Source organism: Thermobia domestica, chromosome 9, assembly GCF_964235325.1.
Source record: "Thermobia domestica chromosome 9, izTheDome1.hap1.1, whole genome shotgun sequence".
NCBI classification, from domain to species: domain Eukaryota; kingdom Metazoa; phylum Arthropoda; class Insecta; order Zygentoma; family Lepismatidae; genus Thermobia; species Thermobia domestica.
In genome coordinates, this window is record NC_137462.1 from 116,582,232 (window position 1) to 116,602,202 (window position 19,971).

At 37.8% G+C, this 19,971-nt stretch overlaps 1 protein-coding gene across 1 annotated transcript in view; it reads left to right on the top strand.

The window, feature by feature from the left end:
- Nucleotides 1-3,289: 3,289 nt before the first annotated feature.
- Nucleotides 3,290-19,971, top strand: part of LOC145694959 (nuclear RNA export factor 1-like) — a 99,545-nt gene continuing 82,863 nt past the window's right edge. Inside the window, exons 1-2 of the mRNA XM_081771770.1 lie at nt 3,290-3,412; nt 16,917-16,950. Coding sequence (XP_081627896.1) covers nt 3,376-3,412; nt 16,917-16,950 — 71 coding nt within the window. The 5' untranslated portion in view covers nt 3,290-3,375. The remainder of the gene's footprint in view (nt 3,413-16,916; nt 16,951-19,971) is intronic.

The following is a 19,971-nucleotide window of genomic DNA, read 5'->3' on the forward strand; positions in this document are numbered from 1 at the left end:
CATGTATCGCCTACTTCCCACCTTACTCTATACTCTTCTGAATACCGGCACTCTTACACGTCTTCCCCGTCCCTGCGAACTTCCTACCGCTCCTGATCTCACCTTTTGTTCTCCTGCTTACTCTAGCCACCTCAGATGGACTGTTTCTTCCGACCCCTACGGCAGTGATCACTTCCCCATCATTTTACATAACTCTACTTCTCCTCCCTTTCCTTCCTTCTCCCCTATAGGTCGCCCATATTCTACTAATCTCTATTGACCCCTTTAGTCTTCCTGCTTTGATCATTTCTCTCCCCCTCCCTCGTACAGTGATCCTCCCCATCTTTACACTGCTTTCTGTTCTCGCTTTTGCCAGGCAATAGCACAATCCCACCCTGGTCCCTCTCCCTCAGTTCGTTCCTCTATTGTCCATTCTCTTTATCCTAAATGGTGAACTAGGGAATATCAGCAATGGATTTTCCGAAAACATACCTCGCCACTCGCTCCTATTCCAATTTCCTGGTATATCAACAAACCCGTCGTAATGCCTAGCGACAATTTTGTTCAAACCTATGTTATGGTTCCTCTTTATACTCCATTTGGAAAATTTACCGGTCCCTTCGTAACAAGAAAGTGTCGTTCTCCCTCTGGTTAATCTATTTCCTCTCCCTGGCTCCATCAATTCCATTCCCAGTTAGCACCATCCATGTGTCTCTTCACTCCTCTCTGGCTCTCTCCTCTTTATTCTCCAGAACCATCCACCCTATCCATCTTCCTTTCACTATGTCTGAACTTTCCCCCATCTTATCCCGTCTACCCAACTCTTCATCTGGCAAAGACGGCATACATTACCGACACCTACAACATCTTCCTCCACTGTACCAGAACTTCCTACTCACCTTATTTAACACTGTGTGGTCTTCTGAAAGAATTACTCCTCCGTGGAAAGATTATGTCATTATTCCCATCCTCAAACCCACAAAACAACATGGTATCGCTGAACATTACCGCCCTATTGCCCTCTCCTCATGTCTTTTAAAGGTCTTCGAGCATCTGAAACAACGCCTCAACACCACCTTTTTATTTTACAAGCAACAATACGGTTGTCGACTTGGTTCCATTGTTTCTGACTGTCTGTCTGTTCTTATCTCTGATATTTGGCTTGCTTTTTCCCGTACCCAGTTTGTTTTTGCCGTCTTCATTGGCCTTTCTCAGGCTTATGACTCTGTTCCCCTTTTGATCTCATAGATATACTTTGGCAACAAGGCATCCCCTCGAAATATATCCGTATTATTTACAACCTATTGGTCCAACGTAAGTTGTATCTTCGCCTCGGTTCCCAACTCTCTGAAGGTCGCACCACTTCCCAAGGTCTTCCTCAAGTTTCTGTATTATCTCCTCTTTTGTTCAATCTCTTTCTGGCCCCTATTCTTCACCAAACCAGTAACACAGAATTTGTTATTGTGATGATTGACCATCACGCTAAACCATCTATTGTGATGATTTAGCCTTCTATATTACTTCTCCCTCCCCTCAACTTGCTATAACTCATTTCAGCTCTCACCACATTCTCCACCTGGTGTTCCAAACATGGCTTAAGAATAAACTGGAACAAAATTTCCTTTCTAGTCTTTACTCGCAAACGCACTCCCGCCCTACCCTCCCTTACTTTTACCGGTATTACTCTTCCTCCCCGTCCTTTTGTTAAATACCTCGGAATCGTCTTAGACTTTTTTTACGTTGAACCCCCCATTATCATCTTCTACATCAAAAAATATCATCCTTCTTACGTTTAATTCATTCTATTTTCACTTCTACTTGGTCTACAGATTTCCGTGTTCTCATCCTGTTATATAAACACGTTTACTTAAATATTTTAACGTATGGTGTTTTTTCTATCTCCTTCTCCTTCTAGAGTCTTTCAAAAATTCCAATCCCTTCAATATACTACTCTCTGCCGTACTCTTAGCCTTCCTTCTACCAGTGCTGCTACTGCGCTTTATTCTGATACTCGAGTTCCACCTTTAGCAATTCACTTGAAACACCTCTCAGACAAATTCTGTCTTCAACGTTTACATGATCCTCTCTCCTCCCTAAACTCACTCTGCTCCGGCACCTTCATACAGACCGCAAACGTTCTCCATATCTCGCATCTCTCCCTTTCATATACACCAGTACCTAGATCTGGCACCACATCTGTTACACATCCAGCGCACGTATACACTCTCTTGCTATTTCCATGACTATCCTGTCTTTTCCCAATCTTTGACTATCATTTTCCCCAATACCCTCCCGCCCACCTTTTCCCTCCCGTATCTTACCAACATTGTTTTTCCTCATCCATTCCTCCTCTCTCTCAGCACTGTTCATTTGTACTGCGATGGTTTTGGCCAGGGCTTGCATTTGGGATCAGCCTTTTACGATTCCTCTCTTCAGCAATGTTTCAGCTTTAAACTGCCCCATTGTATCACTACTTTTCTCACTGAAGCTTATGACTTGTTTGCGACTCTTCTTCATTCTCTTCAGCATCAGTATGCATCTATGTGTATCGCCACTGATTCTAAATCTCTCCTCCAATCTCTACAATCTTTCCCCTGGACTTCAAAATCCTCCTGGATTCTTTATGAAAATAGTTTTCTTCTATACCGTCGGACTTCTCTCAACTATACTACATGCTTAATTTGGTCCAAAGGTCATGTCAGCATCCTCGGGAATTATCTAGCCGATGCCGCAGCCCGTTTTTGAGCCTTGCACGGCACTCCCATAAATCTTTCAGTCTCACATATTGACCTTTTTGCACGACTTATTGCACTTCATTATCAACGCTGAACTGCTCATAATGCCTCATGTGCAAAGGCACGTTGGTACTGGCACCATCCTTGTTCTCTCCGCTCTTCATCTTGGTTCATTCAACATACTTTCTCTCCCTCCTACCTCCATTTCTTCTTCTCCGAAAACGCACTACTCCTCTTTGTAACTGTGGTCTCGATAGTAGCTCCATCGATCATCTCATTTTCTCTTGCCCTCTCTACCAACAATATCGCCCGCCATTTCTCTCTATTCTTCATAAATTTCACGGTTCTGGTCCATTTAATGTAGATTCGTTCATTTTCATCTTATCCCCACCAGTTCTTACTGCCTATTTTCTTTGTTTACAAAGATCTACGTTTTTACGCAGCTAATAAGCATATCTAAAGTTTCATCTCTTTTCACCATCTCTTTCTTTTGATAACCGTCTATAATTGCCGGGCGAGCGTTATTCGTTATGGTAAGTTGTATCCGCAGAAGAAGAAGAAGAAGACGAATGTTTAATTTATGAGTTAATCGCAGAAGAAGAAGAAGAAGAAAAAGAATAAATTTATAATGCAGCTTATGGATGCATAAATATATTTAAAAATGTCAATTTCTAGAAAATCATCACGTGACATATTTGGTTTGTATTCTTCTAACATTGAGTATGATCATTTTGTAATATTGATAATTATTATTGGTGTTGGTTTCAATAACTGAAATCAATATGATATTACTGCTATAGGGTTGGCAACTGTCCGGTTTTTGACCGGCCTGGTGGGAAAAGTTTCTGTTATTTTGATTGATGCCGGTTACCGGTACAAACTTCTTACCAGCCCCATTATGACCGTTTTTTTCAAATTCGTCTTTAGTTCGAAGAATAGATTTAAAATGCAACTTTCATTCTGTACATCCTAAAATGCCAAGAACACACAACAAACCCAAATCATATTGTATTCACACTCCAACATAGAGTGAGAATATACCGTGATCTGCGTTTCTTATGTGTTGTATTACCACTTGTACATCAAATAGAATCATTTTTGTACGTAGTGCAACAGTAAAAAGTATCGACGTGCACGGGATTTGCGATATGTGTTTTCAAATCCCTCACAGGCACCCCCCCCACACACAGTCATACACTAAGTACAAGGGCACATTATTATTCTTCCCATACAATATAAAAACAGACATTTCTAGAAAAACACCTTAAGTACAAGCAAGGGCGCCCATGTGGTTTCCAAGGGGGGAGCAAATATAAGCGAGGCTTCAAATATAGTTTCAAATTTTACTATAACTAATGTAAAAATTCTATTGGGCTTTCGATATTCCCAAGTATGATTTTCTCTTAGGGGGGCGAGCGCCCCACCTTACCCCCGTTTATGGGCGCCCTTGAGTACAAGGGCAAATACGTCAATGTAGGCAGACCCATGTACAACTTCCATTCGCCGACACTATTCAGAAAAAATGGCACCTCCGCGAACTGCGAACCTGAGAGAACTCAGTCTTACCTACTTTTTAACATGCTAGATAGTCAACGAATAATTCCTAAAAGTATGGCTTTTCTCGTCCTTCCATAAACGGGAAGTGGGGTAATGCAGAATACAGGTGCTAATGCATTTTGTTCACACGATAGTACATTTCCTTCCCATGGATGGGTTAGAACAGAAGTACTTTACACTTAGACCTATATCAAACTGATCTGAGGGAGTACAGTTTTGTTTTATTTCCAGAGTTGGTGACCCTAGTTAATCCCGGTATAACCGTTCGTGACTAACAATAAAGAATTTGCAAAATATACGGTTAAAATTTATTATGCATAAAGTGAGAGTGTTACGTAAGTAGTTAAGGCATTTAAACCCCGCAATTGTTTAGCAACTCACAGTTTACGTGTACTAGGCAAGGATTTACTAGGTGTTGCATTACTGGGTGCAAATTGACTTAGAAGTTCCGAGTATTAAACGCAAGCCAACTTAAATCATCAACCAGCTCGACTTAAGTGGACACTAAAAAGCATGAGTGCTGTCTGAATTACGGCAGGAACGCAGCATTGCCTCTACAGGGAGAAGGCGCGTCTGCGATGGTAGGTTATAAACGAGAATAAAGAAGAAACCCTTCATATAACATACAAACATGCTTTGCGTGTGGCACAGCTCTGCAACGTTTTTATCATAACTTTGTACACTGACTTCACAAAGCATTTACCTTATTATGCTGGTTTATATACTTGTAGTAGAAGATCGTGCACAATGGTTTGCCTTTTCCACTAACAATATTTCTTTTTCTGGTGCTTTTTCCTAATAAGATTTCACTCCTGCATTGTATTTAAAAATGTAACTTTCTTTATTTCTCCTTATCTTCACGTCTTTCCTACACATCCCACATTGTGTCCATACATTCATTAACCTGTGTCTTTAACACAATTTCAGCAGATTCTCCTCATTGTACTTCACTGTCACATCACAGCCCGCAGAGATGTTCATTATTTTCTAATTATACTTCCTATGAAATGGTGTAACTTCCGTCAGAACGTCAGTGAGCAAAATAGATCCGTCTTCGCTATCACTATTATTCATACAGACATACAAAGTTTTACCCTCTTTACTCTTATCACGCTCTACAATAACCACACTCACTTATTCTTCCCAGTAAATATTCCAAATTTCCAATTATCGCGGCGGTACTTAACGGAACTTAATTTATAGTTAAGGTGCAGATCGAGAATAAAGGTTGAATAGATATATGTATGTTATCACAGTTTGTAGTAGCATGAATTTGTAAAAACAACGAAGAAATATGTTAATTGATTTCACAATAGGATTATATAAGTTTTAAAAATAAATCAGGACCTTATCTCTCACATGTAAAACAAGATAGAAGTACGAAATGAAGAAAGAGCATTTTTCCACGTAGTTCTCCACTAGGAAGGGATGATGAAGCAAAGTGCTGTATGAAGGCAGTGTAAAAAGTGATCATACAAATGTCGCAAAACTGTGCCACATTCAAGGCTTGTGCTTTTATCTTGTATTAAGTGTTTTCACACTATCCTCGCTTATTCGTACACCCATCGTCGCTCAACACCGGCTCCTTGTGGACCCTACCCCCTGCTGCACTCCTGGTCTGATCTCGTTAGAGAACATTCCTCTTTTTTTTTTCTCTCTGTGTGTGTGTGTGTGTGTAAACAACGGTTTTTTTTTTCACTGGTTTTTATGCTATAGTCTTATGTTTACGTTCTATTTATGATTCGTCTTTCTAAAGTTAATCTTAACCCAGTAATGGAACTCTTACCGTAAGAAACACTTTCTGAGGCAGTAAGATTGCATTTTCTGCTGGGATAAATTCATATTTCGGAATTTGCAATTTTCCATAAATTGGTGTAGGACCATTCGATGGTTGAAAGGGAGTTACCGAGGCTCTGTATTTTTCAGCTTTTTGGGTTTAAAATGTAGATTTCAATGTGCTGTGTCCAATGACTCCACTTTTGATTTCTGGAACCGACCGCTTCAAGGTCAGAAATGAAAAATAGATCCATTTACGCATAACGGATCATTGACCGACTGGTACGAAATTGGTATCATTCGATTCTATTAACACGTACATGAATAATGTATTTTGACCCCGAAAATTATCGAAAATCTAGAATTTTGGATGTTGGATTTTCGTTATTTTCCGGATCAAAATTGAATTTTTGGGAAAATGGTACCTATGTCAGTTATTCGTATATGTGTAAATACGAATTGAAACCCAGTTTGTCCCAGTTGGTCACGGGTCCACATTCCTCAAAATCTCGGATTTATTTAATTTTCGGGGTAAAAATAGATTTTTCGGGAAAATGGTATATTAATCACTCATATACGTATGGATACGAATCGAATGACACCCATTTTGTCCCAGTCGGTCAGTGGTCCACATTCCTCAAAATCCCGGATTTACTTCATTTTCGGGGTCAAAATAGAATTTTCGGGAAAATGGTATATTACGTACTCATGTGCGTGTGGATACGAATCGAATGACACCCATTTCGTTCCAGTCGGTCACTGGTCCGCATTGCCCAAATGATTCTACTTTTTATTTTTGATCCCTAATTTGACCTTGAAGCGGTCTATTCCAGAAATCAAAAGTGGTGCTATTGACCAACTAATAGAATGATCGTGCGACAAGTCTTTGCAACTGGTTTTCTGTAACGAAGACTTGGACAAGTACTGCTTAATTAGGAGAGAAGATTATCCTGTTCTGGTATTTGCTGTTTTAAAAGTAATAATTCCATTTGCTATATCGTACCTGTGCGAAAGGTTTTTATTTATTTATTTATTTTTATGGTAAACATTAAAACAAAGACAAGAAATCGCTTATCAGTTGAAAATGGCTTGATAATGTTCGTCATGAAGATTGAACCGGGCATTGGTGCACTAGTGAAATTACACCATGCTTAGGTATCTCATTAGGTTTCAATTTTAATTGTATTTCAATATGCAGGTTTTGTTGCATTTGTAATTTTCTTGTATTTCTATATACAGTTCTCATAGTATCATATCATACCTCTTTCATTTAAATTTATTTTTAAACAACTCTGCACCCTTTGAAAATGTTTAGTAGACTTATTTTTTATTGTTTTTTACAGTGTATATAAAAAATAAGTGTGCCTATCAGAACAAAATTCAAAATAATATTTAAAAATAATTTCCGGTATTAGATTCTACTATATTTATCTCTTCCGCTTACCTTCGCGACCTCCATTAAACCATCTCGCGACCCACTAGGGGCCACGACTCCCAGATTGAGAAACCCTGCTCTAGGCATACATGAGGCACACACATACATACATACACTTTTATATGTATAAATACAGATAAGAGAGAGTTGAGGGAGAGTGATTAAGGTAGTACCGCTCTCAGTCTCTTCACTTTACCTTTGCGATTCGTGAATTTCTTACGTCACAGTTTGAGGCTAGCTAGTTTTTTTTTTTTTTTTTTTTTTTTTTTTTTTTTTTTTTGTCTTGAACCTTGATCCGATTTTGGATATGTTCTACCTAAATCACATGCTGTAATGCGAATATTGAGAAGTTACCTGCGTATGAAAATAGCTGCAAATAAATACATTACCTAACTTATTTATTGCCATTACACGATTTTCTTAATTTATATTTAATATTCACATATAACATACCGACGTTCTGTCAATACCTCAGATGTTATATTTTAAAGATAAGAATTACTTATGTCGTGAAATGATTTTATATACGGGGTGAGTCAAAAGTCCTTGGACACCTGTATAAGTTTGAAAATCGACGGGAAAAGTAAAAAGTGATGATGGAAACAGAGGTTTGATGAAGGGCCGCAACTTTTAAAGTGTTTGCCATTCATGGCCGCCATCTTGAAATCAGCCATTTTGGATTCAAGTCATTTTTTATAAAATGGGAAAGGGGGGTGTATGACACATCAAATAACACTAGCTTGAGCTCAGGAATTTAGTGGCGTAATTTGTTTTTTTCTATCTTGCACAATTTAGAAGTTACTAATGTTCAAAGGTGGGAAATTACCTTGATACTGAATGCTACAACACATGTTCTACGTGTTGTCCATCCCGTGCAATGCACAACTGTAGTCGCCGCAACCACTCTGACTGCACATGGAGGAGAATGTCTCCTGAAATTTGGTCACAGGCTTGATGCATGCGTTCCTCCAGGTGTCTCAAATCACGGATTGTCTCAGCATACACTATCCGCTTAAGATGTCCCCATAGATAAAAATCAAGGAGCGATAAGTCAGGGGATCTTGGTGGCCACTCCACGAGATCACGGCGACCAGTCCACTTTCCTGGCAGTTGTTCATCCAACCATTCACGGACACGAAGTCCATAGTGTGGAGGGGCTCCATCGTGCTGAAAATAAGATGGGAAAATGCCGTCAGCGTTCAGTGTGGCAGGGAACACAAGGTCCTGCAGCAGCATCAGATACTGTGGTGCAGTTAAGGTGTTGTAAATGAAAAATGGCGCAATGATGGGAGTGTCCCATATGCCACACCACACCATCACCTTCGCTGGACTATGTTCTCGACTCTGGTTAACCCAGTTCGGATTTGCGTCACACCAGTATCGACAATTATGTCGATTAACCTCCCCGTTCAAAGTGAAATACGCCTCGTCGCTGAACAGTATGCCCTTGGCAAACGCAGGATCCAGTTCGTGTTGTTCAGTAGCCCACATGCAGAACTCCAACCGGCGATCTGGGTCATCCTCGTTCAGTTTATGTTGCATGTGCAGCTTGTAAGGATGCCACTGATTGGCGTGCAATGTCCGGACAACGGAGGATTGGCTTATTGCACATGCTAGGGACACACGACGGGTACTTCGTTTAGGACTTTTCACAAACGACGCAACAACCGCCTTTGCAGTTTCCTCATTGGTGGCAGTCTTTGGTCCCCCACTACGTGCCCTATCTTGAACAGAGCCAGTCTCCCGGAATTTGGTGATCACTTGAGCCACCGTGCTGTGCGATACCGGTTCTCTGTCTGGGTGCCGTCTATTGTAGTCAGCTGCTATTGTTCGGTAGCTGAGTTCCCCTGATATAAGGATGATTTCGATCTTCTGTTCACGTGTCAGATCCATTTTAGATCACCTGGAACAAAGAGAGAACTGGGTCAGTATTAAGGTGTTTTCCCACCTTTGAACATTAATAACTTCTAAACTGTACAAGATAGAAAAAAACAAATTACACCACTAAATTCCTGAGCGCAAGTTAGTGTTATTTGATGTGTCATACACCCCCTTCTCTAAAAAAAAATGACTTCAATCCAAAATGGCGGATTTCAAGATGGCGGCCATGAATGACATACACTTCAAAAGTTGCGGCCCCTTATCAAACCTCTGTTCCCATGATCACTTTTTACTTTTCCCGTCGATTTTCAAACTTACGCAGGTGTCCAAGGACTTTTGACTCACCCTGTATATATATATATATATATATATATATATATATATATGCTGATGAATTTTAATGTAACTATTTTACATAATTTCCATGCATTGAGGAAAATAGAATATCATAAAAGAATGTCACCTGAACGGGTATCGAACTCATGAACTCGTGATTTGAACACTCGGGGGTGTACCACTGAGCTAACATGAGCACTCTTCGGAAGCTGCTTCTGAAATATAACGGAGCTCATACGTAAATGCTCTTTTCCCTATGGAAATCACAATGACGAAACGAGAGTGTGAATACATAGTTTCGAAATATTGTATCAGTATGTATTTCAATCAGTGTTACTTTTTTCTACACTTAATACCATTTCAACATGTCTTATTATATTTAACAAAAGGAAAAACATATCTGTACATTTTTCCCGATTGCTAAGGTTGGCTTGGAGGTTTGAACCAGCAGCTTTAGTTCACTGTTTTCGCAAGATACCCGAAGTTGGACTTCGAAAGTGTTCGTCTCAAAACAGCTATCATCATATCGGTCAATCTGTTTGGAATATGGTATATGTTTTTATACGTGTAAAGTCAGTATTCATACGTGTAAATTCATTCTTTAACCAGCTTTTCGTATGTATTAATATTCCTTTATAAAAACTGTTTTTAATATTATTATTACGGCGCACCATTTTCAGATTTCTTCCGCGAGTCGTTGACCAAGTCGTTCCCCACAATAGGCGTGTCGTGCAAGTAACGAATCACATGTCAGGCACGAGCTTTTACCTATTGCTTCCTGCTCACAGCTCAGAATATCGGTAACTATGGATAGACGTACAGCAGTAATTACTTTATGGGAGTTGGAAGGCTATTCTGCAACTGCAGCTAGCAGTCGAGTAGGTGTCCCGGCCTCTACAGGAAGGCGATGGATTCGGAAATATGGTGCTACAGGTCAGACTGGTAATTTACGATCTCCTGGTCGTCCTCATGTGTCAACCCAAGCCGAAGATGCGAAATTAGTAAACGAGGCCCGGCTGGACCCACTAAGGACGTCGAGACAGCTAAGGGGAGCTTCTCACTTTCCTCGTAGTAAGCACACAGCTCTGCGAAGGCTTCGTCATGCTGGGTTATGTGGCCGTGTTGCTGCCGTGAAGGAAAAACTCTCAGACGAACACAAAATTTACCGTCTCGCTTTTGTACAGGCGAATGTGGGTCGCAATTGGGAAAACGTAGTTTTCTCAGATGAATCCATATTCACAACATCAAATGAGGGACGCCGTTTTTTGTATCGTCCGAGAGGCACCCGATATGACCCTGGATATGTGGCTGCTTGCAATCGCAGTGGCCATGTATCTATTTCATGTTGTAGTTGGATTTCCAGTCGCGGAGCAGGACGGCTTCACAGAATTGAAGGACATCTGGACAGTGCTCAGTACTTAGACATTATGAGTAATATCATGGTGCCATCTGTACGAGTATTTCAGCCTGATTGTGTAATTCAGTTCCAGCAGGTCCAGTCGCCAATACATACTTCCCGTGTGGTTCAGGAATGGTTCGCGGGGCAGCCTGAGATTGATTTAATTGACTGGCCACCTCGTGGAGCATACCTCAATCCCATGAAAAATATGTGGGCAGAAGTGAACCGTACTCTAAGGGACAGTTGGCCTGAGGCAGATTCACCAAGAACTCGGGATGACCTGTGGCATCTTGTTCCCGAGGCATGGCTGGAGGTAGCGGAAGGAGATAGATTTGTCACCCATTTAATAGATTCCATGCCCAGAAGAATGGAGCGTGTAATAAATTCAGAAGGGTCTTGGACACAATATTAATGTCCCCGCCTTAACTCCCGTAAACAGCCCTTTTCAGGGCTACCTAAACGTTTCTGAAAATATTTCTAGAAGTAAACTACTCCTTGATCCGATTTTTGTGCAATTCTAACAACAAAAAAATGATAATTCGCTGCAGGCTTTGAACTCAAGACATCATTGGAAAGCCCGTACTCTACCAGTGAGCTAACATAAACACACAAACCCAACCTGAAGAAACACGATTTCTAATTTCCGGTATTCGGTGACAATGTTGCTCATATACGTTGCAAATGTTGTATTCAACTTGGGATATTCCGCAACAACACACACACATAAACAAAGCGAGAGAGAGAGAGAGAGAGATATGAATATACAAAAGCATATCAACGTATTCGAATGAAACTCGAAGTAACTACATTCCGTTCTAAAAAGAATTTGTGTTTCTTCTCGTGACGTTAAGGGGATCGGGAAAAGTTGTGTGTCTTGAAGCAGGATCCGACTTTGTTTATACACTTCCTATATCCGTAGGAATATATTGTATTTCACGAATGTAAATGACATGCTGTAATGAGAATATTGAGAAGTAACATCTGTATGACAAATAGCAGCAAACAAATACACTACATAATTTATTTATTGCTATTAAACGATTTTCCAAACTTGTATCTAACATTCTCATATAATACCGACCTAGTGTGAACACCTATCTCAGATGTTATATTTTAAACATAATAATTACTATGTTCTGCAATTATTATGTTATACCGTATATATACAACTGATGTATTTTAATGTAATTATTTTATATAATTTTTCATCCATTGCGGAAAATATAATTTTATTAAAAAAATCATTGACCTAGATGAGAATCGAACTCACATCCTTACGATTTGAAATCCAACAGCTTACCACTGAGCTAACACAAGGACTTTTTCGAAACATGCTTCTAGCGATGTATAACGGTTCTCAAGATAATTATGACATTCATATCCACTACAAACGCTGTTTTTGTTCTACTTTGACTTTTATTTTCGTACTCAGGCGATAATTATGTTCTATATCTTAACTTTGAGCATTCTTTTACATATGGAAAGATTCGTTTACGTATCTAAATGTTCCATTACGTACGGAGAGCTAAATGACAAACAGGTATGTGCTGACATTAATACAAGATTCCGAAATATTGTATCATTAAGTATTTCAATCAATGTTGCTTTTTTTTCTACACTTAGTAGGAAGTCTTATTATATTGAAAAGAAGAAAAACACATCTGCAAACTTTTTCCCGATTGCAAAGGCTGGCTTGGAGGTTCGAACCTGGGTTACTTTTTTCCGAAGATACCCTAAGTTCTACTTGGAAAATTTTTGCCTCAAAACACCAATAAGGAATGCGCTCAACCTTTTTGAGACAAGGTGTACATACAAATAAAAGAACTCAAAATTCTTGTCTTAAGCGTTGAAATTTGGCCAATTTAAGCGAACAACTAAGTGGGGTTGGGTAAGATGAATTAGGTATAGTTCAAGCTGTCCCTAAGGGCAGAATCTTTATATATATTTAAAAAAAAAAGAGAGAGAGAAAGTGTGTATATATATATATATATATACTGTGTATATATATATATATATATATATATATATATATATATATATATATATATATTACACAACCAAATATGTGAAACCAAGATACCGGATGAGACCCGAAAGTGTCTTTGGGACCCGATGCTCCCTCGTCGAGATGTCTTATTAAGTAACGAAGTGGTAGTTCATTTCCGTGAAGAAGGCAAAAGGTCCATTAAAGTTCTCGATTTAGGTTTTTTTTTTTATTATTATTATTATTAATGTATAGCCCCTTTAAGTCTTCCCGTGTTGACTGGTGTACCGTCATAGCCAGCTGCTACCACCGTTGACAGATCAGCTCCGTTTTCATCCAGAAATTCGTACACAGACGCGGCGATGTCCTTTTCACTACCAGATTTCGGCACGACGTTGCCCAAATATGTTGAATCTGGTTCTTTCACTATAGTTAAGTGTTCTTCGCTCTGCCATTGATTCCAATGTTTTCCTTTTTTCGCTTGCGTTAGAGTCTGGTCTTTTCTTCCATCGAAAGAGACTCTTCTAGCAGATTTTCCAGCTATGTCGATACTTGAACAACTGCGCTGAATTTTCTCTTTTCCCTCCTAATCTTATTTTTATCAATAACAAGGTTATTGCGCTCCGTTTAATTGTCTCTTGCATCTTGAATTGCTGCACTAGCAATTAGAGAAACTGCTCGGAGAAGAAATAACTGCGTTTCCATGCCATACCCAAGCAGTAGAGCGAATGGTGCGTTTGGTGACGCAAGCTTCAAGTGAGGGGAACTCGAAGTGCAGTCACCTCCTCGTTGTGAGTTCTGCGTTATTTTGGACAAAGAATAAATGATCGTGAATGTTGATAACGAATTGCATTAGAGCAAAAGATAAACAAATACATAAATAAATAAGTAAATAAACTCTACTCTTAGCCTGAACAAAAATAAATGAATTTTTTTGTACATACAAATAAAAGAACGCAAAATTCTTGCCTTAAGCGTTGAAATTTGGCCAATTTAAGCGAAGAACTAAGTGAGCTTTGGGTAAGATGAATTAGGTATAGTTCAAGGTGCACCTGAGGCTGAATATTAAAAAAAAAAAAAAAAAAAACGAGAATATATGTGTTTTACACAGTCAAAAAGACTGTACATTGCGGGTTGCATACATTTCCCATAAAACTTCGATGCGGCACATGAAGGCGTTGACTAAAAATTCTGAAAAAATCTGGCACTTTGCCCACTAAAAGACACCCTTTAACCGCTTCGCCGATCCGATTTTCGAATTGCCCACTAAAAGACACCCTTTAACCGCTTCGCCGATCCGATTTTCGAAAAAAGTTAAAATTCGGCCCACCCTAATATATATATTTGTTTTACATATATTAGGAAAACTATGGACCTTGGAAACTTGAACATAGAAGTAGTATGCGAAGAGAAAGAAATACAGAGTGTTCCGGTTGTAGCTGAAATAACTCTTGCTCCGCTTTATAGGATGGAATCTTAGGCCGACATAACGAGAACAATTTGGTTTTGAGATGTTCATATGTTATTGCCGGATGGGTTTTGGTATTTAAGTTGCAAACTAGGTCTAATGCTGTATCCTGTAAATACATAGTTTAGGCTTCCTTTTTCTTTGCCGGCGACAATGACTACAAAGTGGCCATATGGTCATAGTGCATAAAGAATCTATCAGTGTCCTTCGTTGTATGTCCTGAATATTTGGCTAAGTAATGCATTTTAAATGACATATTTGACGCACCCTCTGTCACACTGTCACTAATTTCACTACTGTCGTCTTCTGTTGTATATGTTTGTCTACCGGATCTTGTTTCAGGCATAAAAATTGCACTTTCAGAATTAAAAAAAAAAAAAAAAGAAAGAAAAAAAAAGGGTGAAAGAAGAAAATATTGCTGTATACTAACCTGTAATGTGCTTGTATCAAAGTTAGAATTTTGTTAATAAAAATAGCATCCCGTACAAGAGACCTGAACTCAGTGAAGTGCACTGAAACTGCGCCTATCACCATGATTTTTTTCCGGTAGAGTCAATGAAACGGTCCGGGATAAGCCCTTCACCAGTTTTATTACCATTAAGTTTTATAAACAATTTACGAAGTTTCCTTGTAAATACAATATATTAGTGTTTCCAAGTAAAGATTCACAGAAGTGGCTTCGAATAATTATGGTTTTGTATATACGGAAACTTCGTAACTCATGGCAGCCTCCGGAGTATTTGTTAAAGAATCTCCTTTTGAATGGGAGACTGTTTATAGGGAACCTCCTTAGCTGATGGCAGTCTCCAAAGATATGGTTGTAATTAGGATATTTCGTTAGCCCAGGGCAGACTCCAGAGATAAAGTAAGCTAGGAACTCCCCTGTCCAATGCGACCTCAAGAGCAGGTGCTGTAGGTTATTTGATCAGTTGTGAACTGATACCTTGGTCTTCTGGAAGATTCGTCCATCTTCGGATTCCACCGTGTCGGCTTCGTGTCTTCCTGTTCCTTCCTCCTATTGCCTGCGTGTAGCTTTATTGATAAAAAAAATAGCATGTGCTTATAGTTATCACGTGTATTCGTAGAAGAAACATGTTGGATAAGTGGAAAAAATTTGCTTCAGTTGTATACAGAAAGAATCTCAACTACAAGCCTTAACACACAAAAAAATAAATTGATTTAAAAAAATGGATAATGATTCCTTTATGACTTGTATATCTTTCAAAGTTTAGAAGATAGTTTAAATAGTAATTCAAAGTCACATTTAAATCTTAGAGAAATTTAAAGAAGTCATTGCCAGGTCATAAAAATTATATGTAAATGCATCAAGTGTTTACGAAGTTCAGTTTACCCCCTCTCTCTTCGGCTTGTGGAATCAGAGAATAAGTAACTCAAGATACCTTTATATGCACCAGATGTTGTGTTTTATTCAAAAGAAATATATAATAATATTAAAAGATTTCTTTCTTTAGGTCTCTGATAGTTCGCGTTTGATGTGCAGAAAACAATAATAAACTTATAATTCTTCCCTTGTACTTTCCAAGCTATTTTTTTTTTAATTCGAAACCCCTAAAACCAACCTTACTTTTTGACCTGTACCTATATTTTTGACCATGAAACAAAATATGATCCGTAGTTTGTTTTTGCGTTATGATTCAGTTACATTTTTTCTTTTTTTTTAATTTTCATTTTCCTGTAAGAAAGCTCGATTTTCCAAAATTTCAGTGTAATATAAACTGTGTCCAGTTGATAATCTTTTATTGTAGGAAATAAAAATCTTTGCAACTCACTTTTCTTTGTATTTGTGAATGCGCTATATACTTTATGCATCCACTATATTGAATCTGCGCAAGTGACTAATATTTTTATATTTTGTATAAAAGATCTCCTTTATGTGGGATTTTATGTCCAGAAGTTTAATAATATAAATTTTTAGTTTCCTTTTCCCTTCATAGGAGAAATTCTCGAAGTCGAGATCGTAAAAAGTTTCACTAAGTATCCTACCATCATATCAAAAATGATTCCGATTTAAAGATTTTTATGAGTTTTCGAAACTTTTACTGTTCATATTTCACTTTTATGTAACATCGATTAGCAGCTGCAGCCAAAAGATGTCTTATGAACTAGTAAGGAACAAAATTTTCGTTAATTTATTTGTAAATTGGGGAGAAGTTAAAATGTATCCAGGTAATTTTAGCATTAGTATAATGGGTTGTGCTGCTTGGTCATGGCAAAGGGGATTTTAAATAACTGCTAGTAAATGGATTATTAAATTTGAACGTTTCGCTGTTATTTAAATTAGCTACGTAAGCCTAAAATAAATGAATGCCTGTGTTGTTTATTAGGCTTTTTATGTTTGCTTACAGAAACCCATGATCACCGTAGTGGTAGACAATCAAGGTAAGTTTAAACCAGAATTTATTACGCAAAATAATAATATTAAATTAGGCGTGATGAAATCAAGCCATTGAGGGACTTCGTTGAAGATATTTCTGTACATTCAGAGTAAATGATATACTAATAAAGATTGCACCTAAGCACCCGATCGATAGACCGTGGTAATTTTGTCCGCGACGATTTGTCACGTACATCAATCAGTTCACTCCTTAAGAAATAACATTGCTTGAAGACTGACATTATTGATAACTTTCCTGTGCTGTAGAAATAATTTAAAGCTGAGCTAACTTTGTATTAACTACGAACGTATTTATATACAGTAGAAAATACACTTGATGAGTTAATAAAATATTGGTCCAGGTTTCCTTTGTTCTGCATTTGTGTTACTTTTCTCGATACGTGTATTTAAACTCAAGGAAATGAAATCGATATCTCTTAAATTTATCCCAAAAACTACAAAGGTTATCATATAATTCATAATAATGATCATTTGAGTGCGTTCACTTTAGTATTTCTTCTCTGCTTCATTAACCAAACGTATTTTTGTACAATAAATAAGTAGTTTCGTATTTAATTAAAAGATAGCTAACTAACTAACTAACTCTGTGGAACCCGGAGGTTTAATGCCACGTTCAGAAGAGCTTTCCATTGACTTCTGTCCTTAGCCAACTGGATCCAGTTTCCTCTTCGTATAGACCAGGATCTAAGGAGGGGGGGGGGGGTTGAGTATGCATGGAAAGCCTAACGCAATTTCATTTCTGATTATTGTCATAGACACTATAGTGATAATGAAAACCGATGTCGTTTCCCTCCAGTGTAGTCGATAACTTGAGGGAGGGGGGAAAAAGGGGTGGGGCGCAGAAAATCGTAAACCTTTACGAGGGCGGTCCTAGTAGCCCTCCTGATTGTAACAGAGATATGAACTATACCTCGTTGGAAAGCTTATTGAACACAAATTCCGACGAGATAACTTTTGTGTCCCCCGTGCCCAACACGTAAAAGAAGAAGAAATTTAAAAATTTGGAAGAAAAACAATTTTTTGTAAAATTTGTGGGACGCTGGCAACACTGTTGTTTGTCGTATGCAGGAAAAAAATAATATCACATGTACGCCATACACTGGCAACAGTCATATAAAAGAAACAAAGGTCGTAGATAAAATAGCAAGAGATATAAAAATTCGGAACTTCATACCTTCGATGGTAACTCTGTATATATTTTTCGATGGACTGTCGTCACTTTGGTAGCCCTAACGACACCCCTAATTGTCATAGACATGGACTATAGCTCGTTGGAAAGCTTATGGGACACAGATTTCAGAGAAGTAACTTCTGTGCTCCCTCCCCCCCTTAATTGCGTTCGACAAACAACAATGTAGCCAGAGTCCCACAAAGCAGTTTTTTCAATTTTATTATTTTCTTCTTCTTTTACTAATTGGGCATGGGGGAAATGTATAATATTCACGTGAAATTATACATTTCGAATAAATAGGAACAAAGTTACACGGAACTGAAAATTTGACTTTTTAAAGAAAACCTTCTTTTGAAAAAGAGCTTAGATAAATATTGTACCTAAGAAGTTATATGGTTTCCAACAGATGAAACAATCATAATGTCATTTAAAACAATTTGGTATCTCGAACCATTACGGAAATATGATAAACGTTGATAAAATTTACACAATACTTAAAATTATCTAATTGCAAGAACTTGTTGCATTTGTAATGTGGTGAAACACCCTTCTGTTCCCCATGTAGACGCAGGCTGAAAGGTGTAACTAGCTTTATTTTGTCCTGATCTACTTTTTGGTGTCTTTAAATTTAGAACTTTATCCAGATTGCAAGTTCGGAAACACGACGGTGTGGCCCTCGGAAGAAGGTGAATATAATCGGATGTAGTCGATAAATCGGTTGTATACTGTACACAAGTTAAGTTATAGATAACAATATTTAAAGTAAATATACTAAGCAAGTGGCTGACTGTTATAGCTATGTAGCATGAACGGACCATCCAACGACCATAATATCAATATGAGCATATCGTCTCAGTTGCAATTCATACAATCTTAATCCTTTCCACTTAACCTCGCATATATATATTAATACAATTGCTTCTGTTTATCGTTGCAATACTATAGTAATATACCACTAAATAATCATACGTATACTTAATTAATATATTCAATCTTCTTTACAGAAACATCTATATTAACCAACGGAGAAATCTGAATTACAACATAAGTGAATAAGTACATTGATAAGATTTAATTGACTGGTGATAAAACATCAGATGGTCAAGCGCACATGTCTTCAGAAATCATTTCTTGAACTATATATGTTGAATTTAAGCAGTACATCCGATATATTTTGTACAACAAATGTTATCTTTAGGATTCCGAAGGGATATTATTTTATAGACACATCATTTTCACAGACCTCTTATGCCAAATCAAACAAAATTAATTTCAAAGTAATTTGTCGTTATCTTTTCTTTTACGACGACTACACAATGTATCAAGGTATATTTTGTATCATTCTTGGTTACAAAACTCTCAAAGGTAATTTATATCTGCTAGAAAGTCCATTGTGCAGTATCCTAGGTGCAGATAAAGAATATCATATCCTATTACCAGAGACATTAATAAAAATGGAATATGAATTTCACTACATATAGTTAATTAACAAATAATAAATGAAAACAAACAAGTACAGATTGAGATAATGTCGGCAAATAACAAATAAAATTAAATCAGCCAACATTGAAAAGCTGAAATAAAAATGAACATTACAAAATTATTCTGAAACATTATTCTGTAAACGGATCGGCTGAAACGGTCCGTTACAGTAACCACCAAACATTATTGCTATTATGTTATATGTAGAAGCAAAGGAAAGCAAAAGTTCATTTTAAATATTCCCTACAAATACATCATTTTAACAGCGTTGCAAACTTTATCAGTGTTTATCATATATCTAGAATGGTTTAAGAAGCCCAATTAGTATAAAACAGCATTATGATTGTTTCAT